Source organism: Diaphorina citri, unplaced genomic scaffold (assembly GCF_000475195.1).
Source record: "Diaphorina citri unplaced genomic scaffold, Diaci psyllid genome assembly version 1.1 scaffold1580, whole genome shotgun sequence".
Classification (NCBI taxonomy): domain Eukaryota; kingdom Metazoa; phylum Arthropoda; class Insecta; order Hemiptera; family Psyllidae; genus Diaphorina; species Diaphorina citri.
This window is the reverse complement of record NW_007379006.1, coordinates 12,656-36,435: the sequence shown is the minus strand read 5'-3', so window position 1 is coordinate 36,435 and position 23,780 is coordinate 12,656. Positions and strand designations below refer to the sequence as shown.

General features: G+C 37.8%; 2 protein-coding genes and 1 long non-coding RNA gene across 3 annotated transcripts; all 3 read left to right on the top strand.

The window, feature by feature from the left end:
- Positions 1–2,105: 2,105 nt before the first annotated feature.
- Positions 2,106–16,048, top strand: LOC103516490 (ubiquitin thioesterase OTU1). Its single transcript, XM_026828872.1, has 6 exons — positions 2,106–2,599; positions 3,127–3,316; positions 3,702–3,794; positions 14,479–14,709; positions 15,121–15,344; positions 15,974–16,048. The coding sequence occupies exons 1-6, from the start codon at positions 2,354–2,356 to the stop codon at positions 16,046–16,048; spliced, it is 1,059 nt and encodes a 352-aa protein (XP_026684673.1). The 5' UTR covers positions 2,106–2,353.
- An 880-nt stretch (positions 16,049–16,928) lies between these two features.
- On the top strand, positions 16,929–18,137 carry LOC113470447. Its single transcript, XR_003393497.1, has 2 exons — positions 16,929–17,591; positions 17,991–18,137. It is a non-coding gene; the product is annotated as an uncharacterized LOC113470447 (long non-coding RNA).
- Positions 18,138–19,010: 873 nt separating this feature from the next.
- LOC113470448 lies at positions 19,011–20,915 on the top strand. The gene is made up of 2 exons (XM_026828871.1): positions 19,011–19,782; positions 20,072–20,915. The coding sequence occupies exon 2, from the start codon at positions 20,124–20,126 to the stop codon at positions 20,913–20,915; it is 792 nt and encodes a 263-aa protein (XP_026684672.1). The 5' UTR covers positions 19,011–19,782; positions 20,072–20,123.
- The last annotated feature ends 2,865 nt before the right edge of the window (positions 20,916–23,780 follow it).

Genomic DNA, 23,780 nt, shown 5'->3' with positions numbered 1-23,780 from the left:
ATATCTAGCTTATCATTTGTGATTTTAAACCTCCAGGACCACAATCTCATGAGGGAAACAATCACTTCAAAATGACATGGTATACCTGTATTTCCTACAAGCTTAACCTAACTTTCAAGTCTGTTTGCCCCTACACTTAAGCCTCGGAGTGGGCTTTTTGTGTTCGATGGTATACCTGAACCTGAATTCTTCTTCAAGAAATTCGCTCAGTTGAGCGGGGTCTTTTACCTGCTGACTCTGATAATCTGTGTGAATGTGGCACACTTCAAGATCCTGCTCATTTACTTGTATGTCCTCTGTTGGAGAAACCCTGCACGGAGCTAGATCTTTTGCATGCAAATGACACGGCCATCCAGACCGCTCTTTTCTGGATGGACAAGATTTGACGATCGAGCTGGACACGGAAAGTAAAGTAAAGTAAGCTCAGTTGAGGTCTTGCGATACACTGTAGGATAATGTTGGATCGAATTCAATGATAATTAAAAAGGTTATATTATGTCTCCATGTCTAGCTGGGTATAACTATAAATTCTAGTTGCGTCCAATGTTGACTTTGTTGACTCAAAATTGGAAAGCATATAAAGTAACCTTTAAGACCGTTTAACACCTGTGCTATACCTATGTAGAAGTGTGTGCTATAATATGTAGAAGTGGATATATAGATTCCCTATGATATTTTCCAGTGGTTTGGTTTGACCTGTTGGCACCTCGACTAATTTGTCAGTACAGTCGAATTGGGATAATTCAGTAAACAAAAACCTCTTTAAATTATAATCGAGAAGAAGAATTTTGGTCCCTTGAGTACTCAATCATCCGGGTTTAACTGTAATCATCATCATCAAATTCTATATTCTTCCAGTCTGCGTGTTAGGGACGGGTCTGTTAATTGATTATTTTCATGTTTTTACTCAAAATATTGTCTATCACTTTCTATTTTTACATAAGTAGGCACATCTCTACTTAGTTCATTATCTAGTTTCTATTTTTATATACAGTATGTTCCAGAAGTCCTGCCAGGTACCCGTTTATCTTTTGAACGGCGAGGAATTTCTGAATTCTGTTCGATCCTAGGATTAGGAAAGGGCATGTGGCCCATCCAGTGGTGTCAGTAAAAAACGTTACAGGACTTCTGGGATACACTGTATATTTGTATAACTCCATGAATTGTTTTTGGTTCTAAATTTAAATCTGTATATTTTATATTACATGAGAGTAAGTAGATGATACAAGTAGCATTTTAAATACTAGGTACCTTATTATTGTTAATGTAAGCATGCATCCCTAAATTGCCACCGAGGAAAAAAAAATAATACATAGTTTTAGGTAAAATTTATTCAGATCTAGAATTACTAGTTCTTTAGAATATTTAGATGTTGCCAAGTTATACAAAAATCATTTCTTCTTCTCATTAGCATAGGCAACGTAGGATAGAATAAGTACTCTTTACTGTTCTTTCGTTATTTCTATTGAAATTTCGATTTAATTTTCTTATTATTTGTAAAATTTGAATTTTGTGGAGTTATTTTTTGTCTTTTTCTGTATACTTTATTTTACTATGTCTACTGTCCTCATAATATTGAAGTCTGTACTTTTATATTTTCTATCTAAATTACCTATTAGGTATGTTTGACTATTTGCATATACGAGTACTCTCCTTTGACTTAAAAAAAGGTCCTGTGGGGTGTACTAAAAAAAACGTCCGGCCTTATTCGACCTTGCCATATGAGATCGTAGCCATTTTAGAAATAGAAATAATGTCAACAAAATAATATTTATTATAAAATATATAAAAATAACGAAATGTAATTATTTATTGTTAACAAATCAGGAAAATGATTTAAATGAAGATCGGCATAAATGTAAACAGATGAGGAAATAGTGTAAATCGATAGCGATATAAATGTAAAGAAATGAGGAAACAATAACAATAAAAGTAACAAGGATGCTCAAGATTGTAAACAAACTTTTGTCTAATGAACCCAAGTTAAGAAAGCTACCTCGTAATGAAATAGTAGAACGAATAAATAAATAAAATAAACATAAAAATCTCAAGGTGTACAATTTTATTTCTTAATCTCATAAAATAAAATTAAAGAAAAATATAATGAAAAAAAATGTGTAATATCTAACAATATATAAATAAAATAAAAATACATAAAATAGAATAAAAATACAAGTGTAAGGTAGATAATGAAAATTGCTCAATTTTCCATGTTTTTCGTGTTCCAAATTTTAGATTCAAAGTTAAAAATAAACACACACACAGAAAGTAAAAAATCACACACTTTAACACACGAACACACACGTGGACCAAAATTTCATAGTAATTCAAGTTTGGCAAAAACACGTGAAAAATGAGTTCAGCGCCACTCGCTTTGAAAATCAAACACAAGAGCGGTCAGCATATTCTGAAAGAAGATGCACTCAGTTTGAAAAGCAAGCTCAGCGAGTTGCGTGCACATCTGACCAAGTTGACGCAAATCGAGGAGGCTCATCTGCAAATCCGTAGTGGATTTCCACCCACTGTAATCCAATCTAATGGAGAAGAAGTGCTGGAGAACCTGGGCATCAAGAATGGAGACACCCTGTTTGTGGAGGAGGTGAGGGAGGTGAATACACACTTTAACACACGAACACACACGTGGACCAAAATTTCATAGTAATTCAAGTTTGGCAAAAACACGTGAAAAATGAGTTCAGCGCCGCTCGCTTTGAAAATCAAACACAAGAGCGGTCAGCATATTTCGAAAATGAGAAATTCTTCGTTTTTCCAAATTTTCGTCGTGTTTTGTAGATTCTTCAATATGGTGCTCTGTTAGACTTTAGAGTAGACCTTGAATTCGCATTTTATCAGCATAAAATAGAGTTCGTGTACGTTTTAGCACTTGGAAATCTCGTCACCCTCACTACTCTAAACAATATCTTACGTCTAGAAAAACCTCCGTTCTTAACTGGAATATTATCCATATTCCCTTTCCCATATTTCCTTTTGACCAAGTTGACGCAAATCGAGGAGGCTCATCTGCAAATCCGTAGTGGATTTCCACCCACTGTAATCCAATCTAATGGAGAAGAAGTTCTGGAGAACCTGGGCATCAAGAATGGAGACACCCTGTTTGTGGAGGAGGTGAGGGAGGTGAATCGAGTACCATCTGGTATGGAGGTGTCTAGTGAACCATCCGGTATGGAGGTGTCCAGAGAACCACAACATCATGTGAGGGAGGAGACTCAGGAGCAGAGGGGAGGGGTCCTACTAAGACGTGTAGTACCGTCTGACAATTCCTGCTTGTTCACCAGTATTGGGTTTGTCCTCAATGGTGAGTCATTTTCATGTTTCTTTATTTTTTTGCTAAATTCCCCTTAGGAATGGTGTTTTTTCCAGCTTAATTAGCGCCTGCCTTGTGGTCGCGGTTTCTATTCCCGGCCGGGGCGATCTTTATCCAAAACAAATACGTTCTCGGAAGGGAGGAAGACAGGATAGAACTATCTCTTTTGCATTACTTACTTAGTGGGCAGGTACCACTTGTAATAGGTTTAAAAAGTGGAACCTTATAATGCACAAAATAAGAACTTACCATGTACGTAGGTAGAAATTCAAATACCTCACTTATATACACACAAGTGTTATACCTTATAGCTACATAATTGTAGGCACCTACCTCATCTTTTATAAGTTTGAATATTGTTTGATTTGTCTTGCAGGTAAAGTGGATACGAGTGTGGGTAGTTTCATGAGGCAAATCATAGCGGAGGCAATATCCAGTGACAAAGAACAATATTGCGATGCTATCCTAGGTAAGTCATAAGTCTAAAGTGGTTCATTCTGAAATACCAGGGTTTTAATATGTTTTGTTCACGAAAATTGAGGTCTGTGGAAGAATGTGCAGAGATATTCCTATTGAAATTAGTGTACCACGACGAGATCTCGTTAAAATAAGTAAATAATGACTTTCCTATGGAAGCAAATTTTGCGAGGAACACTTCAATCAAGGTTGCTTGTACATGATGCGAAGTGTTGGCAGGTAAGATTCTATTAATAAAACAAACATCGATATATATCAAATATTTATTTAATGTTTATAAATTATTTACATACAATTACATACAAACATAAATTACATATAATTACATACAAACATTACATTACATACAAACATAATGGTGCAACTGTAAATTCTAGTTGCGTCCAATGTTGACTTTGTTGACTCAAAATTGGAAAGCATATAAAGTAACCTCTAAGTTCAAAGAGACATGAACTTTAACACCTGTGCTATAACATGTAGAAGTGTATAGGTTGTGCTATACCTATGTAGAAGTGTAGGTATAGGTTGTGCTATAATATGTAGAAGTGGATATATACTATATAGGTTCCCTTTGATATTTTCCAGTTGCACGTAAAATCAAATCTGACGAATGCGAACGTTTTTCATGTATCCGAGAATTTTTGTACCGATACTCAACTAGTAATGGCCTATAGCCCTATAGTATGGTGGGTCCAGACTTGTGCAATGCAACGTGCAAAGCAACGTGCAAAGCATTTGCATTGCACGTTGCACGTAAAATCAAATCTGACGAACGCGAACGATTTTCATGTATCCGAGAATTTTTGTACCGATGCTCAACTCAAATCTGACGAATGCGAACGTTTTTCATGTATCCGAGAATTTTTGTACCGATACTCAACTAGTAATGGCCTATAGTAGGTACATCATTTGCATTGCATTGCACGATGCTTTGCAAACACGTCCAAACTAGTGCAACGCACATCAAAGACATTCGCCAGAAAACCGCCAACCTCTCGGATACCCACAAACGTTTGCTGCAATGTTCAAAAATTTTGCTGCAACTTTCTCAAACACGTCCAAACTAACGAATTTCATTGCATTGCACGTTGCATTGCACAAGTCTGGACCCACCATAACATATTAATATTATGAGTGTGTAGAATTCTAGAAGACCAAACAATAAAATTAAGCAATTTAATTGACATCAAAAAAGGGAAGCGGTACATAGGAAATAGTTGAAGACTCGTGACAACCTCCGTAGCTTCGTGATCATCCTAACACGTAGAAATTTCGGGTTCAGTCTCTGGTGGTGTCCCCATTTTTTTTTTTTTTTTTTTTTTTTTTTTTTTTTGTCTCTGATTATAATTCAAGGTGGTCTTTATGCTTTGTGAAATGAATAAGCTTGAGTAAGCTAGGACAGGTAGCCTCCGTATCCTAGTGAGTATCACACTAGGCTTGCACGCCAGAGGTCCCAGGTTCGATTCCCGGCGGGGTCGAAGTTTTTCCGACTGTGTGCTTGGAGTTCGGGGTGCACTCAGCCTAGCTACTTTTCAATGGAAATATTGTTGATTCTGGTCAATCTGACCCCAAGTCAATTTTTTGCACCTGTGCTGTGTGTATAATTGTAAACCGTTATACATACCATTGTGCGTTGATAAAGTAAAATTATGGTGCGAAGTAGTGGTAACTGATAAAAAGCATGGCAGAATTTACTGGAAATAATTTGAGACGAGCCCTTTGTCCATAATATCAGTGGAAAAAAACCTAAAGCAGGGGAAACAAAGGAATGGAAAATACCTGTGTCCATAATGATTTATTGTTGTTGTATTAAAGGTTTGAAGCCGGGAGTGTCATAGTCTCCAGCCAGGTTTAGGGGGCTCGTCCTAAACCACATACTTAGATGTGCTATCAGCCATCTTGAGTTTTTGGACTGGTCTTTTAAAGCCATGTTAACCCTCTCCCAACTGTCAGCTAGTTAGGCTGATTAGGAAAACGCTGGCCTACTCCCTGTTTATAGTCCCCCAGGTAGACAAAGATGATTAATTCCTAAAGTTTCTTGACTAGCCTGTCTAGTTAGCTTGGAAGAGCGCGTCTACCAAGTTAGCGCCGAGTCGTGTGTTCGATTCCCGCCCGGGGCGAATTTATCCTAAACACACAAGGTTCGTTCTCTGAGCGGCTACCTATGTCCTCTCTTCGATTTCGGAACGATAAGGCCTTTGCTACTTACAGCTCCTTCTATCAAACCGCTTGACCAAAAGTAACACCACTATCACAATGCAAGACACACAATGTGACATTAGGCCACACTCTATTGATCTCAATTATGTCAACAAAGTGTTTTATTATTTACTGAGGAATATTATTTATCGTCTTCTTTTCTTGTACACAGAATGTAACAGAAAGTCCAGGAGTCGTCTCGCCGGAGGACGGTAAATCTCAAATCACAGACATTAACTTAAAACATATATTGGCGATGAGCTTGACACTTTTCAATAAATTTTATATTCGGACAAAAATAGCAACTGCGTTAAGTCTGACGTCACAAATCTTTGAACTCTTTCATTATAAAAATTGAATTTTCGACCTTTCACAGTCATTTTTTCGGAGTTTTGACCTCAGATTTGGAATTTTCCCAACTTTTTACATAGGAATCGACCATTCATTTATAATTTTTACCCATTTGCAACTCCTCCATTCAATTTTATTTTATTGTGATTGTTATAACATTATACACAATTTACAATTTTACATTTAGGTTTTCTATAAATATTTATATAAAAAGTGTCCAAGTTTTTTTTTTTTTTTTTTTTTTTTTGGCTCTCTGATTATAATTCGAGGTGTTCTTTATGCTTTGTGAAATGAATAAGCTTGAGTAAGCTAGGACAGGTAGAGTAGCCTATGTATCCTAGTGAGTATCACACTAGGCTTGCACGCCAGAGGTCCCAGGTTCGATTCCCGGCGGCGTCGAAGTTTTTCCGACTGTGTGCTTGGAGTTCGGGGTGCACTCAGCCTAGCTACTTTTCAATGGAAATATTGTTGATTCTGGTCAATCTGTCCGCAAGTCAATTTTTCGCACCTGTGCTGTGTGTATAATTGTAAACCGTTATACATACCATTGTGCGTTGATAAAGTAAAATTATGGTACGAAGTAATGGTAACTGATAAAATTTACTGGAAATAATTTAAGACAAGCCCTTTGTCCATAATATCAGTGGAAAAAACCTAAAGCAGGGGAAACAGAGGAATGGAAAATACCTGTGTCCATAATGATTTGTTGTTGTTGTTGTTGTTGTTGTTGTTGTTGTTGTTGTTGTTGTTGTTGTTGTTGTTGTTGTTGTTGTTGTTGTTGGCTATTGTTGTTGTTGTTGTTGTTGTTGTTGTTGTTGTTGTTGTTGTTGTTGTTGTTGTTGTTGTTGTTGTTGTTGTTGTTGTATTAAAGGCTTGAAGCCGGGAGTGTGATGGTCTCCAGCCAGGTTTAGGGGGCTCGTCCTGAACCACATACTTAGATGTGCTATCAGCCATCTTGAGTTTTTGGACTGGTCTTTGAAAGCCATGTTAACCCTCTCCCAACTGTCAGCCAGTTAGGCTGATTAGGAAAACGCTCGCCTACTCCCTGTTTATAGTCCCCCAGGTAGACAAAGATGATTAATTCCTAAAGTTTCTTGACTAGCCTGTCTAGTTAGCTTGGAAGAGCGCGTCTACCAAGTTAGCGCCAAGTCGTGTGTTCAATTCCCGCCCGGGGCGAATTTATCCTAAGCACACAAGGTTCGTTCTCTGAGCGGCTACCTATGTCCTCTCTTCGATTTCGGAACGATAAGGCCTTTGCTACTTACAGCTCCTTCTATCAAACCGCTTGACCAAAAGTAACACCACTATCACAATGCAAGACACACAATATGACATTAGGCCAAACTCTATTGATCTCAATTATGTCAACAAAGTGTTTTATTATTTACTGAGGAATATTATTTATCGACTTCTATTCTTGTACACAGAATGTAACAGAAAGTCCAGGAGTCGTCTCGCCGATGAGCTTGACACTTTTCAACAAATTTTATATTTCCCAAAATTTTCATTGACGTGTCAGGAAATAAGTAAAAGATGGCAAATGCCGACCCCCATGGAGCGGAAAAGAACAAAGAAGAACAAAAAGTTCTTGGACATTTATCAAAACAACCACGGAATTATTTTCGTCGCTCAGCTTGAAAACAAGGATGCCATTAGGTGTATTTTCCTTCGTGTTTTATTATTTACTGAGGAATATTATTTATCGACTTCTATTCTTGTACACAGAATGTAACAGAAAGTCCAGGAGTCGTCTCGCCGGAGGACGGTAAGCTGAGAATGTGCCAGCTTCTCAAATCACAGACATTAACTTAAAACATATACATTGGCGATGAGCTTGACACGTTTCAATAAATTTTATACTTTATACCTATTTATTTCCAAATTTTTCATTGACGTGTCAGGAAATAAGTAAAAGATGACAAATGCCGACCCCCATGGAGCGGAAAAGAACAAAGAAGAACAAAAAGTTCTTGGACATTTAACAAAACAACCACGGAATTATTTTCGTCGCTCAGCACGAAAACAAGGATGCCAGGTGTATTTTCCTTTCGATAAACTTTCGGAATCACAACCGATTCCGATGGCCCGCCATCTTGTATTTCCTATGGTTTAGTACCTACAGACCCCATCGCCATTTCAGTTTCCGAAAAGAAAACACCTTTTGTTGTTTAGGACTAGAGAGAGCCGAAAAGGAACCTATGGTTTAGTACCTACAGACCCCATCGCCATTTCAGTTTCCGAAAAGGAAACACCTAGTGTTGTTTAGGACTAGACATGGCCATTTCAGTTTCCGAAAAGGAAACACCTAGTGTTGTTTAGGACTAGAGAGAGTTTTTCTGTTACACCATGTATGAATAGAGAAGATATTATGTTACATATTCTGAATGATTAGAATTTAGAATATTCTAGAATACAATGTAACTATGTGTAGCGGTATAGGTATAATATGCTGTAACTATGTACTATGTACATACTAATCAGTAGCAATATTGATCGGCATCAGGAGTAAAGGTCATGAAGACTCTTGAACTTGTGTGTAGAATGAGATATACCTACAGGATGTCTCATTAGAAATTAGATGAGGGTGCTTTGAGGTCGTACACCTATGGCGTCAAATGTTTCCTTTGTGTTTGTACCATAGTATGTGTAGCGGTATAGGTATAATATGCTGTAACTATGTACATGTACGTACTAATCAGTAGCAATATTGATCGGCATCAGGAGTAAAGGTCACGAACTTGTGTGTAGAATGAGATATACCTACAGGATGTCTCTATAGAAATTAGATGAGGGTGCTTTGAGGTCGTACACCTATGGCGTCAAATGTTTCCTTTGTGTTTGTACCATAGCAAATGTCTATGGTGCCATATAAAATTACCAGATTATATTATACATAAATACCACCTTCTCCAAAACATTGTACGAGCTGATTTGGACGGTCGCAGAGGACGAGGCAGACCTCGCACAACATGGTTGAACAATATCACTAATTGGACAGGATTAACATCAGAAGAAATTTCAACCAAGCCGCTGATAGAAATATTTAGGCCACAGTAATCGCCAACGTCTATTGAAGATATGGCACTAGAAGGAGAAGATATTATGTCACTCTGCCATATCGTGTGATCCTAGCTTAAGGAATACAAAAAGCCCAATCTGAGGCTTAAGTGTAGGGGCTAGACAGCCCTATTTAAGTTGAGCTTCTACGAATCTACAGCATACTTTGGACACATCATGAGAAATGATAAATACCACCTTCTCCAAAACATTGTACGAGCTGATTTGGACGGTCGCAGAGGACGACCGCACAACATGGTTGAACAACATCATTAATTGGACAGGATTAACATCACAAGAAATTTTCAACCAAGCCGCTGATAGAAATATTTAGGCCACAGTAATCGCCAACGTCTATTGAAGATGTGGCACTAGAAGAAGAAGACATTATGTCACTCTACCATATCGTGTGATCCTAGCTTAAGGAATACAAAAAGCCCAATCTGAGGCTCAAGTGTAGGGGCTAGACAGCCCTATTTAGGTTGAGCTTCTACGAATCTACAAAATAAAAAATCTACCTTAAGGAAAGGCCCCGTTTTAATGTAATGTCTAGGCTATGTATGTAGTAGATATTTGTTATTAAGAAGAAATGAAGAAAGTGTAATAATGGTACCGGTACCGCTCTAACGCCTTGTACGGATTAAGGGAACTAAATATTAGAAGTAGACCAATGGAATGAGGATGTCACATAATTTAACTTAGCTTATAATCATAGCTATACATATCTATCACATAATTCAACTGACACAGCTTATAATCATATGTAGCTATGTACATATTCTGTGTCAATACCGCTTTGTTAAATCCTCATGTGGGATAATCAGGATTTACATTAGGTAATAGGTACAATGGTACATAGTTGAATATGTAGTCTTCTTCTTTTTCTTCGCCTTTTCCTGTGTACAGAATGGGTCGGCGTTTTTCGTCTGCCTCTCAATTAGGCCCCGTTTTAATGTAATGTCTAGGCTATGTATGTAGTAGATATTTGTTATTAAGAAGAAATGAAGAAAGTGTAATAATGGTACCGCTACCGCTCTAACGCCTTGTACGGATTAAGGGAAATAAATATTAGAAGTAGACCAATGAAATGAGGATGTCACATAATTTAAGTTAGCTTATAAGCATAGCTATACATATCTATCACATAATTCAACTGACACAGCTTATAATCATATGTACCTATCCTGTGCCAATACCGCTTTGTTAAATCCTCATGTGGGATAATCAGGATTTACATTAGGTAGTAGGTACAATTGTACATAGGTGAATATGTAAGTCTTCTTCTTTTTCTTCGCCTTTTCCTGTGTACAGAATGGGTCGGTGTTTTTCGTCAGCCTCTCAACCAGCCCTAACTAGGGTGATTGCTTTGGGCTGACATTTAGTTTTCACTACAAAAAGAAAAAACAAGCCCCGTTTTAATGTAATGTCTAGGCTATGTATGTAGTAGATATTTGTTATTAAGAAGAAATGAAGAAAGTGTAATAATGGTACCGGTATCGCTCTAACGCCTTGTACGGATTAAGGGAACTAAATATTAGAAGTAGACCAATGAAATGAGGATGTCACATAATTTAACTTAGCTTATAATCATAGCTATACATATCTATCACATAATTCAACTGACACAGCTTATAATCATATGTAGCTATGTACCTATGTACAATTGTACATATTCTGTGCCAATACCGCTTTGTTAAATCCTCATGTGGGATAATCAGGATTTACATTAGGTAGAAGGTACAATGGTACATAGGTGAATATGTAGTCTTCTTCTTTTTCTTCGCCTTTTCCTGTGTACAGAATGGGTCGTCGTTTTTCGTCTGCCTCTCAATCAGCCCTAACTAGGGTGATTGCTTTGGGCTGACATTTAGTTTTGACTACAAAAAGAACAAAAACAAACAAAAGAACTAAATGTGTATGAGTAATATTTTGTATCAAAGTTATGACGTTTTGGCATATGCGAGTGATATCGCCAAAATATTAAACAGTAGGATGCACGAAATATGAATTGATTTTGTAGGTATACTTACATACATAATATGTATTATGTATTGTAAATTGTACATATTACATACCTTCCCCCCACCTCCCCTCTCTCTAATATCATGCATCTAATTGATAAGCTGAGATATACAGGATGTATCGGAGAAATGTTAAAAAAAAATTAAAATTGAAATTAAAATAACCACCCCCTGAAAAGGTAAATGAAATATCGAAAAAGACATAACTCTGACCTCTGACGTACGTAAGCCACAAGGGTTAAGGCCGCAACTTTACGAAGAAAAATATGTCTCAGCGACCTCGGCGTTCGAGTGGTGCTCGAGGAAGCCATCACTGAGAAATACAAACACCCTGTATACCTATAATATTTCGTACCGCAAAACACTTCTAGACAAGGCGGTCAGTGAAGGTCTCTTCAATCGTCCATAAAGCAAGCGGGAGGGTGTGTGTGTGCGTGTGTGTGTGAGTGCGTGCGTGTGTGTGTGTGTGTGTGTGTGCGTATGTGTGCGTGTGTGTGTGTGCGTGTGTGCGTGTGTGTGTGTGAGCGTGTGTTGTGTTGAGTTGTGTTGCGTTGTGTGTGTGGTGTGTGTGTGGCGTGTGTGTGTGTATGTGTGTGTGTGTGTACACTTGACTGACATGGCCACCTGTCCTCCCCGTACATCCCTTCAAACCTCACTATAGCATCCATCTCACCTCCATCACTAATTCATTTCTCATCTCTCCTTCTCATTATTATTATTATTATTATTTTTTTTTCTTTTTTTTTATAATTAAGCAAGGTCTACTTTATTAATCATGTATTGTAAAATGTTAAACCCATAAAATACACGAGACCTTGTTTAGACTGCTGGGGTAAAGGGACTTTTTAGTCTCATTCGAGCAGGATAAACAAGGTATATTCTATTCTATTCTATTAATATTATGAGTGTGTAGAATTCTAGAAGACCAAACAATAAAATCAAGCAATTTAATTGACATCAAAAAAGGGAAGCGGTACATAGGAAATAGTTAAAGATTCGTGACAACCTCCGTAGCTTCGTGATCATCCTAACACGTAGGAATTCCGGGTTCAGTCTCTGGTGGTGTCAATTCAATTCATATCAGTCGCGCTTGGGTGATGTTTCAAAGTCATAGAGCAGGAAAAATGAGGACCAACAGAATTTTTCTTTTTCTTCTACGACTTCTAGATCCCGAGATAAATCGATTAAAAAATGCCGGTAAATCGTGAACTTTGACGTCACGGCATACGCTCCCGTAGGCGATGACGTCAGCACATCAAATGTCCCGAGCAAAGCTCCTAACAAAAGAACTAAATGTGTATGAGTAATATTTTGTATCAAAGTTATGACGTTTTGGCATATGCGAGTGATATCGCCAAAATATTAAATAGTAGGATGCACGAAATATGAATTGATTTTGTAGGTATACTTACATACATAATACATAATTATGTATTATGTATTGTAAATTGTACATATTACATACCTTCCCCCCCACCTCCCCTCTCTCTAATATCATGCATCTAATTGATAAGCTGAGATATACAGGATGTATCAGAGAAATGCTAAAAAAAATTAAAAAAAAAAATGAAATTAAAATAACCACCCCCTGAATAGATAAATGAAATATCGAAAAAGACATAACTCTGACATACGTAAGCCACAAGGGTTAAGGCCGAAACTTTACGAAGAAAAATATGTCTCAGCGACCTCGGCGTTTGAGTGGTGCCGGAGGAAGGCATCACTGAGAAATACAAACACCCTGTATACCTATAATATTTCGTACCGCTCATTATTCGCCAATCTGCCTTGTTGACTTCTAGAAGCTCTAGAAATGTCGATTGCCAATATTATCACCATGTACCTAACAGTGTACGGTCATAATCATAATGCATAATGTTTATCTGTCTAACTATATGTACAAATAAATATGTCATTAATTGTTATATTTATGTACCTACATATCATGTAAGCCGCGTGCCGTAGCTAGGCATCTAGGCATATTGCCTACATTATGTTGTTTAATGTTACATATGTATTTTTTTTTTTTTTTTTAAAGCTGTGTTTTTACCCCCGGGAATATGACCAACTCTGGCGTTGACCACAAGTACCAAGTACCTATGGGATCACCAGAAGGTCAAGCGATTGTAGGAGAACCTTCTAACACTGACCAACGAGTCATCGGACCGACCTGAAGATCTGAAGTTGACCGAGCTAACCAGAGGTTCGGTGAACTTTAGAACTAAAAAAAAAGTCCTCCCTTCATTTCGGGAGGATAAGACCTGAAGATCTGAAGTTGACCGAGCTAACCAGAGGTTCGGTGAACTTTAGAACTAAAAAAAAAGTCCTCCCTTCATTTCGGGAGGATAAGACCTGAAGATCTGAAGTTGACCGAGCTAACCAGAGGTTCGGTGAACTTTAGAACTAAAAAAAAAGTCCTCCCTTCATTTCGGGAGGATAAGACCTGAAGATCTGAAGTTGACCGAGCTAACCAGAGGTTCGGTGAACTTTAGAACTAAAAAAAAAGTCCTCCCTTCATTTCGGGAGGATAAGACCTGAAGATCTGAAGTTGACCGAGCTAACCAGAGGTTCGGTGAACTTTAGAACTAAAAAAAAAGTCCGTGCAAGGTCTCCAAAAGCCCAGTTAGAAACTCAATACAAAAAAAGGTCCGCACAAGGGAAGGTTAGATCTCAAATTCTTTCACCCCCTTGATATTGTCATGCGATTGTGCCATTGGTATGGAATATATGAGCTTCCTGAAGAGAACTGCGGACAGATTATGTATGAAATGGAACCGGAGCTATGCTCAAGTTTTGGGTTGGTTGAGAACTAAATGTCAAATCTCAATCATTAGAACAATAAGCATGAGGATCAGAGGTATACAAGGAAGAGGGCAAGAGGTTTGGGATGCGAAGATGGTGCGGGTTGTTTTTAATTGAACTGTTGTTATTTTAAGAAAAATCAAATAATGATGCCCTGAAAAAAAAAAACATACTCGATATTGTGAGCAGCACATTTTTATGTTAAATAAACATATATACAGTTATTCATTTCCTTCTGTTCCCCAGGTAAACCAAACTCAGAGTATGTAACGTGGATTCAGAAGGCCGAATCTTGGGGCGGTGCCATTGAGCTTTCTATTCTGGCTAACTTCTACGGTATGGAGATAGCAGTGATAGATACGATGAACCAGATTATCAATAGGTTTGGTGAGGACATGGGCTTTCCACATCGCGTGTATTTGATATTCGACGGCATACATTATGATCCACTCTATTGGGAACCATCTGATGTAAGTAGTGAACGCCCGGAGGTCCCGGGTTCGATTCCAGCGGGGTCGAATTTTTTTCCGCTCTGTAGTACTTGGGGGTGCACTCAGCCGCGTGGGGACAAGTGAGTAGCTACTTTAATCTAGTAGCGACCAGTGGCGGCATTACCAGGGTAAAGAAATAATAATCACAGAATTAGTCAAGGAGGCTCTGAATTTGTGAAGGGGGCTCTTTGTAATGGTATGATATCCACTAAAAGTGTGCAGAAGCTCTCAGCTTCACCACAAAGAAATCATGATTTAGATTAGATTTTAGAAAATATATTGTCCCTTGTGGTACCCGAGAAAGGTTTGAAACTTGGAAGCTTCGTTCCTTCAGTTAAAACTTTAATTTTGCTTCGTTCGTTGAATGAAAAATAATCAATTTCCTTCTCTTCCTCAGGTAAACCAAACTCAGAGTATGTAACGTGGATTCAGAAGGCCGAATCTTGGGGCGGTGCCATTGAGCTTTCTATTCTGGCTAACTTCTACGGTATGGAGATAGCAGTGATAGATACGATGAACCAGATTATCAATAGGTTTGGTGAGGACATGGGCTTTCCACATCGCGTGTATTTGATATTCGACGGCATACATTATGATCCACTCTATTGGGAACCATCTGATGTAAGTATTGAACGCCGGAGGTCCCGGGTTCGATTCCAGCGGGGTCGAATTTTTTTCCGCTCTGTAGTACTTGGGGGTATGGGGGTGCACTCAGCCTCGTGGGGACAAGTGAGTAGCTACTTGAATCGAGTAGCGACCAGTGGTTACATTACCAGAGTAAAGAAATAATAATCACAGAAATGACAGAATTAGTCAAGGAGGCTCTGAATTTGTGAAAGGGGCTCTTTGTAATGTTATGATATCCACTAAAAGTGTGCAGAAGCTCTCAGCTTCACCACAAAGAAATCATGATTTAAATTAGATTTTGGAATATATATTGTTAATATTGTCCCTTGTGGTACCCGGGAAATAGAACGATAAGGCCTTTGCTACTTACAGCTCCTTCTATCAAACCGCTTGACCAAAAGTAACACCACTATCACAATGCAAGACACACAATGTGACATTAGGCCACTTTATCCAAAACAAATACGTTCTCGGAAGGGAGGAAGACAGGATAGAACTATCTCTTTTGCATTACTTACTTAGTGGGCAGGTACCACGTGTAATAGGTTTAAAAAGTGGAACCTTATAATGCACAAAATAAGAACTTACCATTTAAAGAACCTCAATTTATATTGGTATTTCAGTCACTTCCAAGCTTTTTCGTATCCATGCAGGAAATGTTGTTTCCAAGGAAGTTTTCATTTAACAAGTATGAATGATTGCTAGAACAATTCTTACATGGGTAAGGTAAAGAAAAAAGTTCAATATTAAAAATACGACTACGAGAGAGTGTAATACAAACATAGTGATGCAATATCGTTACTGACACCTAGCTATGGAATTAGGTACTATCTTACCTATCTCAAACACAACTGTTGTCTTACGCACTCTCTGTATGTCTCTACCCTTAGTGTGGGTTATTGATCACAAGGCGAGTTTCTTTACTATCAGCCATGAAAAAACCGGTTGAATAGTTTGTGCATTTCTTTAAACTTGCGTTCTTTGAGTGACGTCACGTTTTGTCCATCCAGCTTTCAGCTCTCAGTGTCCCAGCGAAAGACTTCTTGCGCCATAACCGTCAACCGCTTCATTCGGTGAATAAAGAAACTCGTCCTGTAGCCTTGTTTTGCATGACATGGCGAGATTCTAGTGAACGCAATCAGAAAAACAAACCATCAATCAATGGAAGTGATTTGAGTAAATAAATTTATATGCTTGAATAATGGGAATCTTGTGACAATTGATAGCTTTCATATGAGAAAAGCGTAAACCGTACTTGGACCCTTTTTGGGTAATATAGCTTTTCCAATGCGGAATTTTGTTAAGAATCTGTTGCAAAAAGAATTCCTTTGATATCTTCATTATTCATCAAGAAACACGAGTTTTCGTAAAATCCTTCCAATACTTTTCAATGGAAATCAAAAACGTCAATCTGTTTTACTCAAAACTCGATTTTTATCATACTAATTTTGAATTTCACCAATATTTTTTCAGTCCTTAGAAGGCCTGTTAACTAACAGCCTGTTAAGTTAACGGGCTGTTAGAGGCTAAAAAGAAGGTTGGTGAAATCCACCATAATTGCTTCGATTTTGGGTTGTCTTACGCACTCTCTGTATGTCTCTACCCTTAGTGTGGGTTATTGATCACAAGGCGAGTTTCTTTACTATCAGCGATGAAAAAACCGGTTGAATAGTTTGTGCATTTCTTTAAACTTGCGTTCTTTGAGTGACGTGACGTTTTGTCCATCCAGCTTTCAGCTCTCAGTGTCCCAGCGAAAGACTTCTTACACCATAACCGTCAACCGCTTCATTCGGTGAATAAAGAAACTCGTCCTGTAGCCTTGTTTTGCATAACATGGCGAGATTCTAGTGAACGCAATCAGAAAAACAAAACATCAATCAGTGGAAGTGATTTGAGTAAATAAATTTATATGCTTGAATAATGAGAATCTTGTGACAATTGATAGCTTTTATATAAGAAAAGCGTAAACTGTACTTGGACCTTTTTTGGGTAATATGGCTTTTCCAATGCGGAATTTTGTTGAGAATCTGTTGCAAAAAGAATTCCTTTGATATCTTCATTATTCATCAAGATACACGAGTTTTCGTAAAATCCTTCCAATACTTTTCAATGGAAATCAAAAATGTCAATCTGTTTTACTCAAAACTCGATTTTTATCATACTAATTTTGGATTTCACCAATATTTTTTCATTCCTTAGAAGGCCTGTTAAGCTAACAGGCTGTTAGAGGCTAAAAAGAAGGTTGGTGAAATCCACCATATGTAATTGCTTCGATTTTGATTGATGTATCCTTTACTGCCAGATGATTGTGTCCGCTATAATCTTTATTTTAAATTAATCATAAGAATTCTTTGTACAGCAGTTCGACGTAGAAGTTAAATGTATATTAGAGCCGATTTTCGATCATGCTTTCTAGCAAGAAGATCTTCGTGATAGCACCTATATTGACTATGAAATCGGTCGCATCCTCTGGTTTACACATGTATTGTGTAGCATACATTAGTTCGTAAAATCCTTCCAATACTTTTCAATGGAAATCAAAAACGTCAATCTGTTTTACTCAAAACTCGATTTTTATCATACTAATTTTGGATTTCACCAATATTTTTTCAGTCCTTTCAGTTAGAGGCTAAAAAGAAGGTTGGTGAAATCCACCATAATTGCTTCGATTTTGGTTGATGTATCCTTTACTGCCACATGATTGTGTCCGCTATAATCTTTATTTTAAATTAATCATAAGAATTCTTTGTACAGCAGTTTGACGTAGAAGTTAAATGTATATTAGAGCCGATTTTCGAACTTGCCATCTAGCAAGAAGATCTTCTTGATAGCACCTATATTGACTATGAAATCGGTCGCATCCTCTTCCGCTATAATCTTTATTTTAAATTAATCATAAGAATTCTTTGTACAGCAGTTTGACGTAGAAGTTAAATGTATATTAGAGCCGATTTTTGAACATGCCATCTAGCAAGAAGATCTTCTTGATAGCACCTATATTGACTATGAAATCGGTCGCATCCTCTGCAACAGCAACAAGGAAATACTCCGCAAAAGCAACGTTGTCAAGAGTATCAAAATCAACAGCTACAAGGAAATACTCCGCAAACGCAACGTTGTCAAGAGTATCAACAGCAACAAAGAAGTACTCCGCAAAAGCAACGTTGTCAAGATTATCAAAATCAACAGCAACGAGGAATTACTCCGCAAAAGCAACGTTGTCAAGAGTATCAAAATCAACAGCAACGAGGAATTACTCCGCCAAAGGAAAAAAAAAATCTGTGATACTTTCTTGACTTCTGTTAATGGATTAGCATCAAGAAATGTTGGAAATTTGACTTTATGTTGTTTCGAACAGTACTACATTCAAATGACGAACGCCATTCTCGATACACTGATGGAGGCGATTTATTTCTGAAGTTTCTCTCTACTTTCTCCAACATTGCTACCGGTAGACGGCCTATTTCTCGTCGGATGTTGTGCTTTAATTCTTCAATGGTCCTCCGATGATCTTTGTAAACTTCAGCCTTCAGGTAGCCCCAAAAAACCTCGAGAAGGACACCATAAGGAAGACGAAACGCGCGCTGCACTGTTACTATTAGACTCATTTGAAAAATAAAATGCTTTCTGCTGCTTTGGTAAAATATGAACAGTACTACATTCAAATGACGAACGCCATTCTCGATACACTGATGGAGGCGATTTATTTCTGAAGTTTCTCTCTACTTTCTCCAAAATTGCTACCGGTAGACCGCCTATTTCTCGTTGGATGTTGTGCTTCAATTCTTCAATGGTCCTCCGATGATCTTTGTAAACTTCAGCCTTCAGGTAGCCCCATAAAACCTCGAGAAGGACACTATAAGGAAGACTAAACGCGCGCTGCACTGTTACTGTTAGACTCATTTGAAAAATAAAATGCTTTCTGCTGTTTTGGTAAAATAATTTTGAGGACTGAACTACATCGAAACATAATTTCCATCTTTTTTGAATCTGCTGAACTTATTATAACATGTCTAATTACAAGTGCGGCTGCACACATGTTGCCAGACTGGGAGAATACCTTTAACCTGTGACTTCGGTACAGTTGGGTACCGAAGTCACATTATGGTGTTCTTGTGGTAATCATGGCAAAAGAATGTCTTCAGAACACTAAAATTTTGGGGGGTATTGTTCTGAAGAATCTGAAGTGAAGCCATATTTTATTCATTTGTTTTTTTTCTGATTGGAACTGATGTATTTTCATTTAAAAAAAAAGTTGGCTAACATGCGTTCTACGAACATTCAACAGTTTAAAACTCAATAATAATGATGATGAAAAGTAAAAACAAAACAGAAAGTAACTCTTCAAGTCGATCACCAAAATTTATTGTATTTTATTTCCGGAGAGAATGTTACGTATAATCAATCTGATTGGATGACGAGTACATAATTGGTGAGTAATAAAAATGTTCTAAGAACTTTACTTTTTTTTTAGATAAGCATGCAAATTGAGCATCTGAGATTCTAGGACTTCACGTTCTGCTGATGTACAATGAGTACATTATGGTGTTCTTGTGGTAATTCAGTAGTCAGCGCGGTGCATTTCGGATCTGGAAGTGGGTGGTTCAAGTCCAAGCCAACTCTTGAAATTTATCGAGGTGTAGATATAGATATTAATTTAGCGGGGAACAACACTTGTGATACTTACTTTCCTTCTTTAAAATTCCTTCTCTTGCTTGCAGGTTCTAATCTCATCAGGATGGTGATCTAAGAAGCCCTGGTCACTCAATCATCATGCTGGAACCAGAGCTCTGCTATTGCCACAAGCACAAGCGGTGCCCCACCGCATTGACGATTGAAATTCTCAAACCTATTTCACGATGTAATGGGACCTCCTGGGGTAATATGCATGAGGACAATAACATGTATGAAGACAAACAAGTGTTGACCCTAGCAACGAACATACCAGGGAACTGTCTCCTACCTTATGCTGTAGAAAACTGTGCATCCACCACCGTAGGCAATTGTGCCCTAGAAACCAATGCAGGAAATGGCATCGTAGCAACCAAAACTAAACACCCTGACACGCCACATAAGAAGAACTACTGGAAATGTTTGAATTGCGATCTCGTCCATTCTTTCATATTACCTGACTGTAACTCATCCCACACTTCCTGTGGCAGTGAATCCCTCACCGTCTTCCAATACTTGCTTGACTATTTATGTCGCTGGAAGAACAACTTCACTCTCAAAGTGCCACCCCAACTTCTCAATCTGATCACTCCAGAGGGTTTGGCTGACAGGGGAACTCGAACGGAGAATAGAAATGTTATTGAACTGACCATCTCCAAGTCAAACCAGCGGGAGAATGAGTGTTATCAGACTTGTCAAGTGGACCACACAGAATTGGGTCATCAGGAAACAGACTGTGTCTCTCACGATGAAGATATGAGTTGTGAAAATGATGCCAAAGACAACATGGAGATTGCGGACATCAAGTCTTGCACTGAGTCGAGTGTTGTCAAGTGGACCACACAGAATTGGGTCATCAGGAAACAGACTGTGTCTCTCACGATGAAGATATGAGTTGTGAAAATGATGCCAAATACAACATGGAGATTACGGACATCAAGTCTTGCACTGAGTCGAGTACAGATATCATTCGCTTCGTTCACAATCTGGGCAAACAGCACAACATTACCGGTAAGATGGTGTTCACTGATCCCAAGTGTAACAAGAAGTACGCTATCACCATCTCCAATACCAATGGATTACTAGCCGTGCTTAGCAAATGTGATAATACTATAATGGATGATGTGACGGGTAATGATCCGGCGAACAAAGAGAGGGGATTCGAATATAGTGGAAAGAAAACTGGAAGACCTACCTACCTAACAGGACTGAATAATATGATCAAGAGGTCTTTGCCTTCAGTTTCCAATGTGGGTTCGGCTACTCTAGATCTTATGGCCTTCCATGACTCACGAGTCAATGATCCAAACTTGTGAGTCAACTCAATTTGTGACTCATACCTTTTGATGGGAATGATGGGACAATTCCTCAGCAGTACTGTAGGAATCAGTTTATTGAAGAGTTGGAGATTGACTCTCAGGGATGCAACGTGGCGCCTATGGATCAGAACTTCTGTATTCATTCGGACAACTCGAACTCCCCCGTGGTAGATTGCTTCTGTCAGGAGTTTATGGTGGGTGACGAATATTTAAAGTATGTTAAAGTCATTTCAACTCATTTTCAGTGGGAATTACACTTCACACCTCAAAATACTGCACATAATATGTAGGTACCTTAATTACCGATAGGCACATGGTTAATTTTGCTTTATAAAAAGGTAAAATAGGTACCTATTATGTATGTACCTAACAATTTTATTACCTTCTTACAAAAAAATATTTACACCCGCCCTAAGACCATTGTCTAAGTTTAGCGAGAAGTGTGTGAAGCGGGAAGTACGAAGGTTGAATACGCTTTTTGGCAGATGAGATTTGTGTCTTCATTTGAAGTTTCTTCTTTTATCACAGATTTCCAGAATGAATGTGGTAAGGTCAACTAATGTTTCTTCAAATCTGAATGCTATGCCTTAAATAACTTTACATTTGACAGGCCTAGCACCTAGTATACCCATCCGTATAAGCAGAGCTTGTGCCACGGATGGGGAGTTCATTTATAATATTTATCTAGTTTCAATTTCATTCTGTAAAGCTAAATTTTCAACTAAATTTTCTTCAAATCTGAATGCTATTTCTTAAAGAACTTTACATTTGACAGGCCTAGCACCTAACTCCTGAAATCCTATGTGTACAACATTTAATGACTAACGAGATCCGAGAATTAGATGACATTTTTGATTTGTCAACAACCACACTTGACTTACAATGTTGTGGATATCTGGACTTGAAGTTGGCACGTACCTACCTTTGTTCTGGATGTTTTGAGTCTAAATTCCTAAATTCGGTGCCAAATTCCTGTCCTCAAAACCATAACATTGTAAATTTGCTAGTAACGCCATAGGTACTTGCATCATTTTGCTCACAAATACTTTACAATTCAAATCTGAACTAGAATTAGATGACATTTTTGATTTGTCAACAACCACACTTGACTTACAATGTTGTGGATATCTGGACTTGAAGTTGGCACGTACCTACTTTTGTTCTGGATGTTTTGAGTCTAAATTCCTAAATTCGGTGCCAAATTCCAGTCCTCAAAACCACAACATTGTAAATTTGCTACTAACGCCGTACTTGCATCATTTTGCTCACAAATACTTACAATTCAAATCTGAACATTCAACACCCACCCACCTATAACTTGGTAACTTTGCGCAGTCCAATTATTGTTACGTTATCCATACGGTTTGTTATTCTGTATTCTCCTATTATCTCACCTTTCCATATCCAATCTCCCAAGTACACTATTCCGCGTTACATTCATTCAGTTCTCTCCAATACTCGGACCAGTGGATCTCGTGTAGTAGATCGCCTACTAATGTTTTTTTAGTGGATGTGATAGTTTTACATCGATATCCAATTGTGTCCTACTTGTTCCCTTTCCAAATTCTGCGGACCTAATGTAAGTAGGTACTTACCTATTCTTTATTTTTTACTTTCTATTGTTTGACATAAAACCTCTGAAGTTCAATATATTGACGTCTAGGGGCCACTTTAGAGGCCTATAACCTAACCCTTGGAGGTCATAGGTATCTTACCTATCTATCTGTGAGCTGAAATTCCCAAAAACAGCAATATTGTCCCTTACCTCTCTCGGTATTCAAACCCCCGATATATCACTCATATTTCGATGTGATAGACCGGCATAGTCCACACTTGGAGATGATTTTGTGTTGGAACTAAGATTATTGGATAAGAAATGGCCCTATTGTTCATAAATTTGTGAATTTCAATTTTGTAAAAATTATTTATTTAACTTTTTTTTTCATCTCTTTTTCTTCTCAAAATAAATTTATTTTTCATAGATTTTATTTATCAATTTTAAATTCACAAGTCTTGTTATTTCAGTTTGACCGGCATAGTCCACACTTGGAGATGATTTTGTGTTGGAACTAAGATTATTGGATAAGAAATGGCCCTATTGTTCATAAATTTGTGAAGTTATTTTTAATTTTGTAAAAATTATTTATTTAACATTTTTTTTCTTTTTCGTCTCTTTTTCTTCTCAAAATAAATTTATTTTTCATAGATTTTATTTATCAATTTTAAATTCACAAGTCTTATCATTTCAGTTTTAAAGTAGCCTCTTGCAGTTATTTTCGTGGGGATATTTCTGGGATTGGTGATATGGTGATTGAATGGGTGGGCTATCATAGGAGACGGGTTTGGAATAGGTACACGGTGAGGCGCGGCAATTTCCTTTTTTGAAACGTCGATTTAAAAAAAAAAATATTGCACGATGAGAGAAGCATCGGACAGAACG

What these genes read in the sequence shown, in the direction of transcription:
- LOC113470448 (XM_026828871.1), top strand. Translation starts at nt 20,124, where the DNA reads ATGCTGGAACCAGAGCTCTGCTATTGCCACAAGCACAAGCGGTGCCCC.
- LOC103516490 (XM_026828872.1), top strand. Translation starts at nt 2,354, where the DNA reads ATGAGTTCAGCGCCACTCGCTTTGAAAATCAAACACAAGAGCGGTCAG. An exon ending in GGAACCATCTGATGTAAGTA is followed by an intron (nt 14,710 to 15,120) that starts GTGAACGCCCGG and finishes TCTCTTCCTCAG; the next exon opens with GTAAACCAAACTCAGAGTAT. An exon ending in TCTATTGGGAACCATCTGAT is followed by an intron (nt 15,345 to 15,973) that starts GTAAGTATTGAA and finishes TTGGTATTTCAG; the next exon opens with TCACTTCCAAGCTTTTTCGT.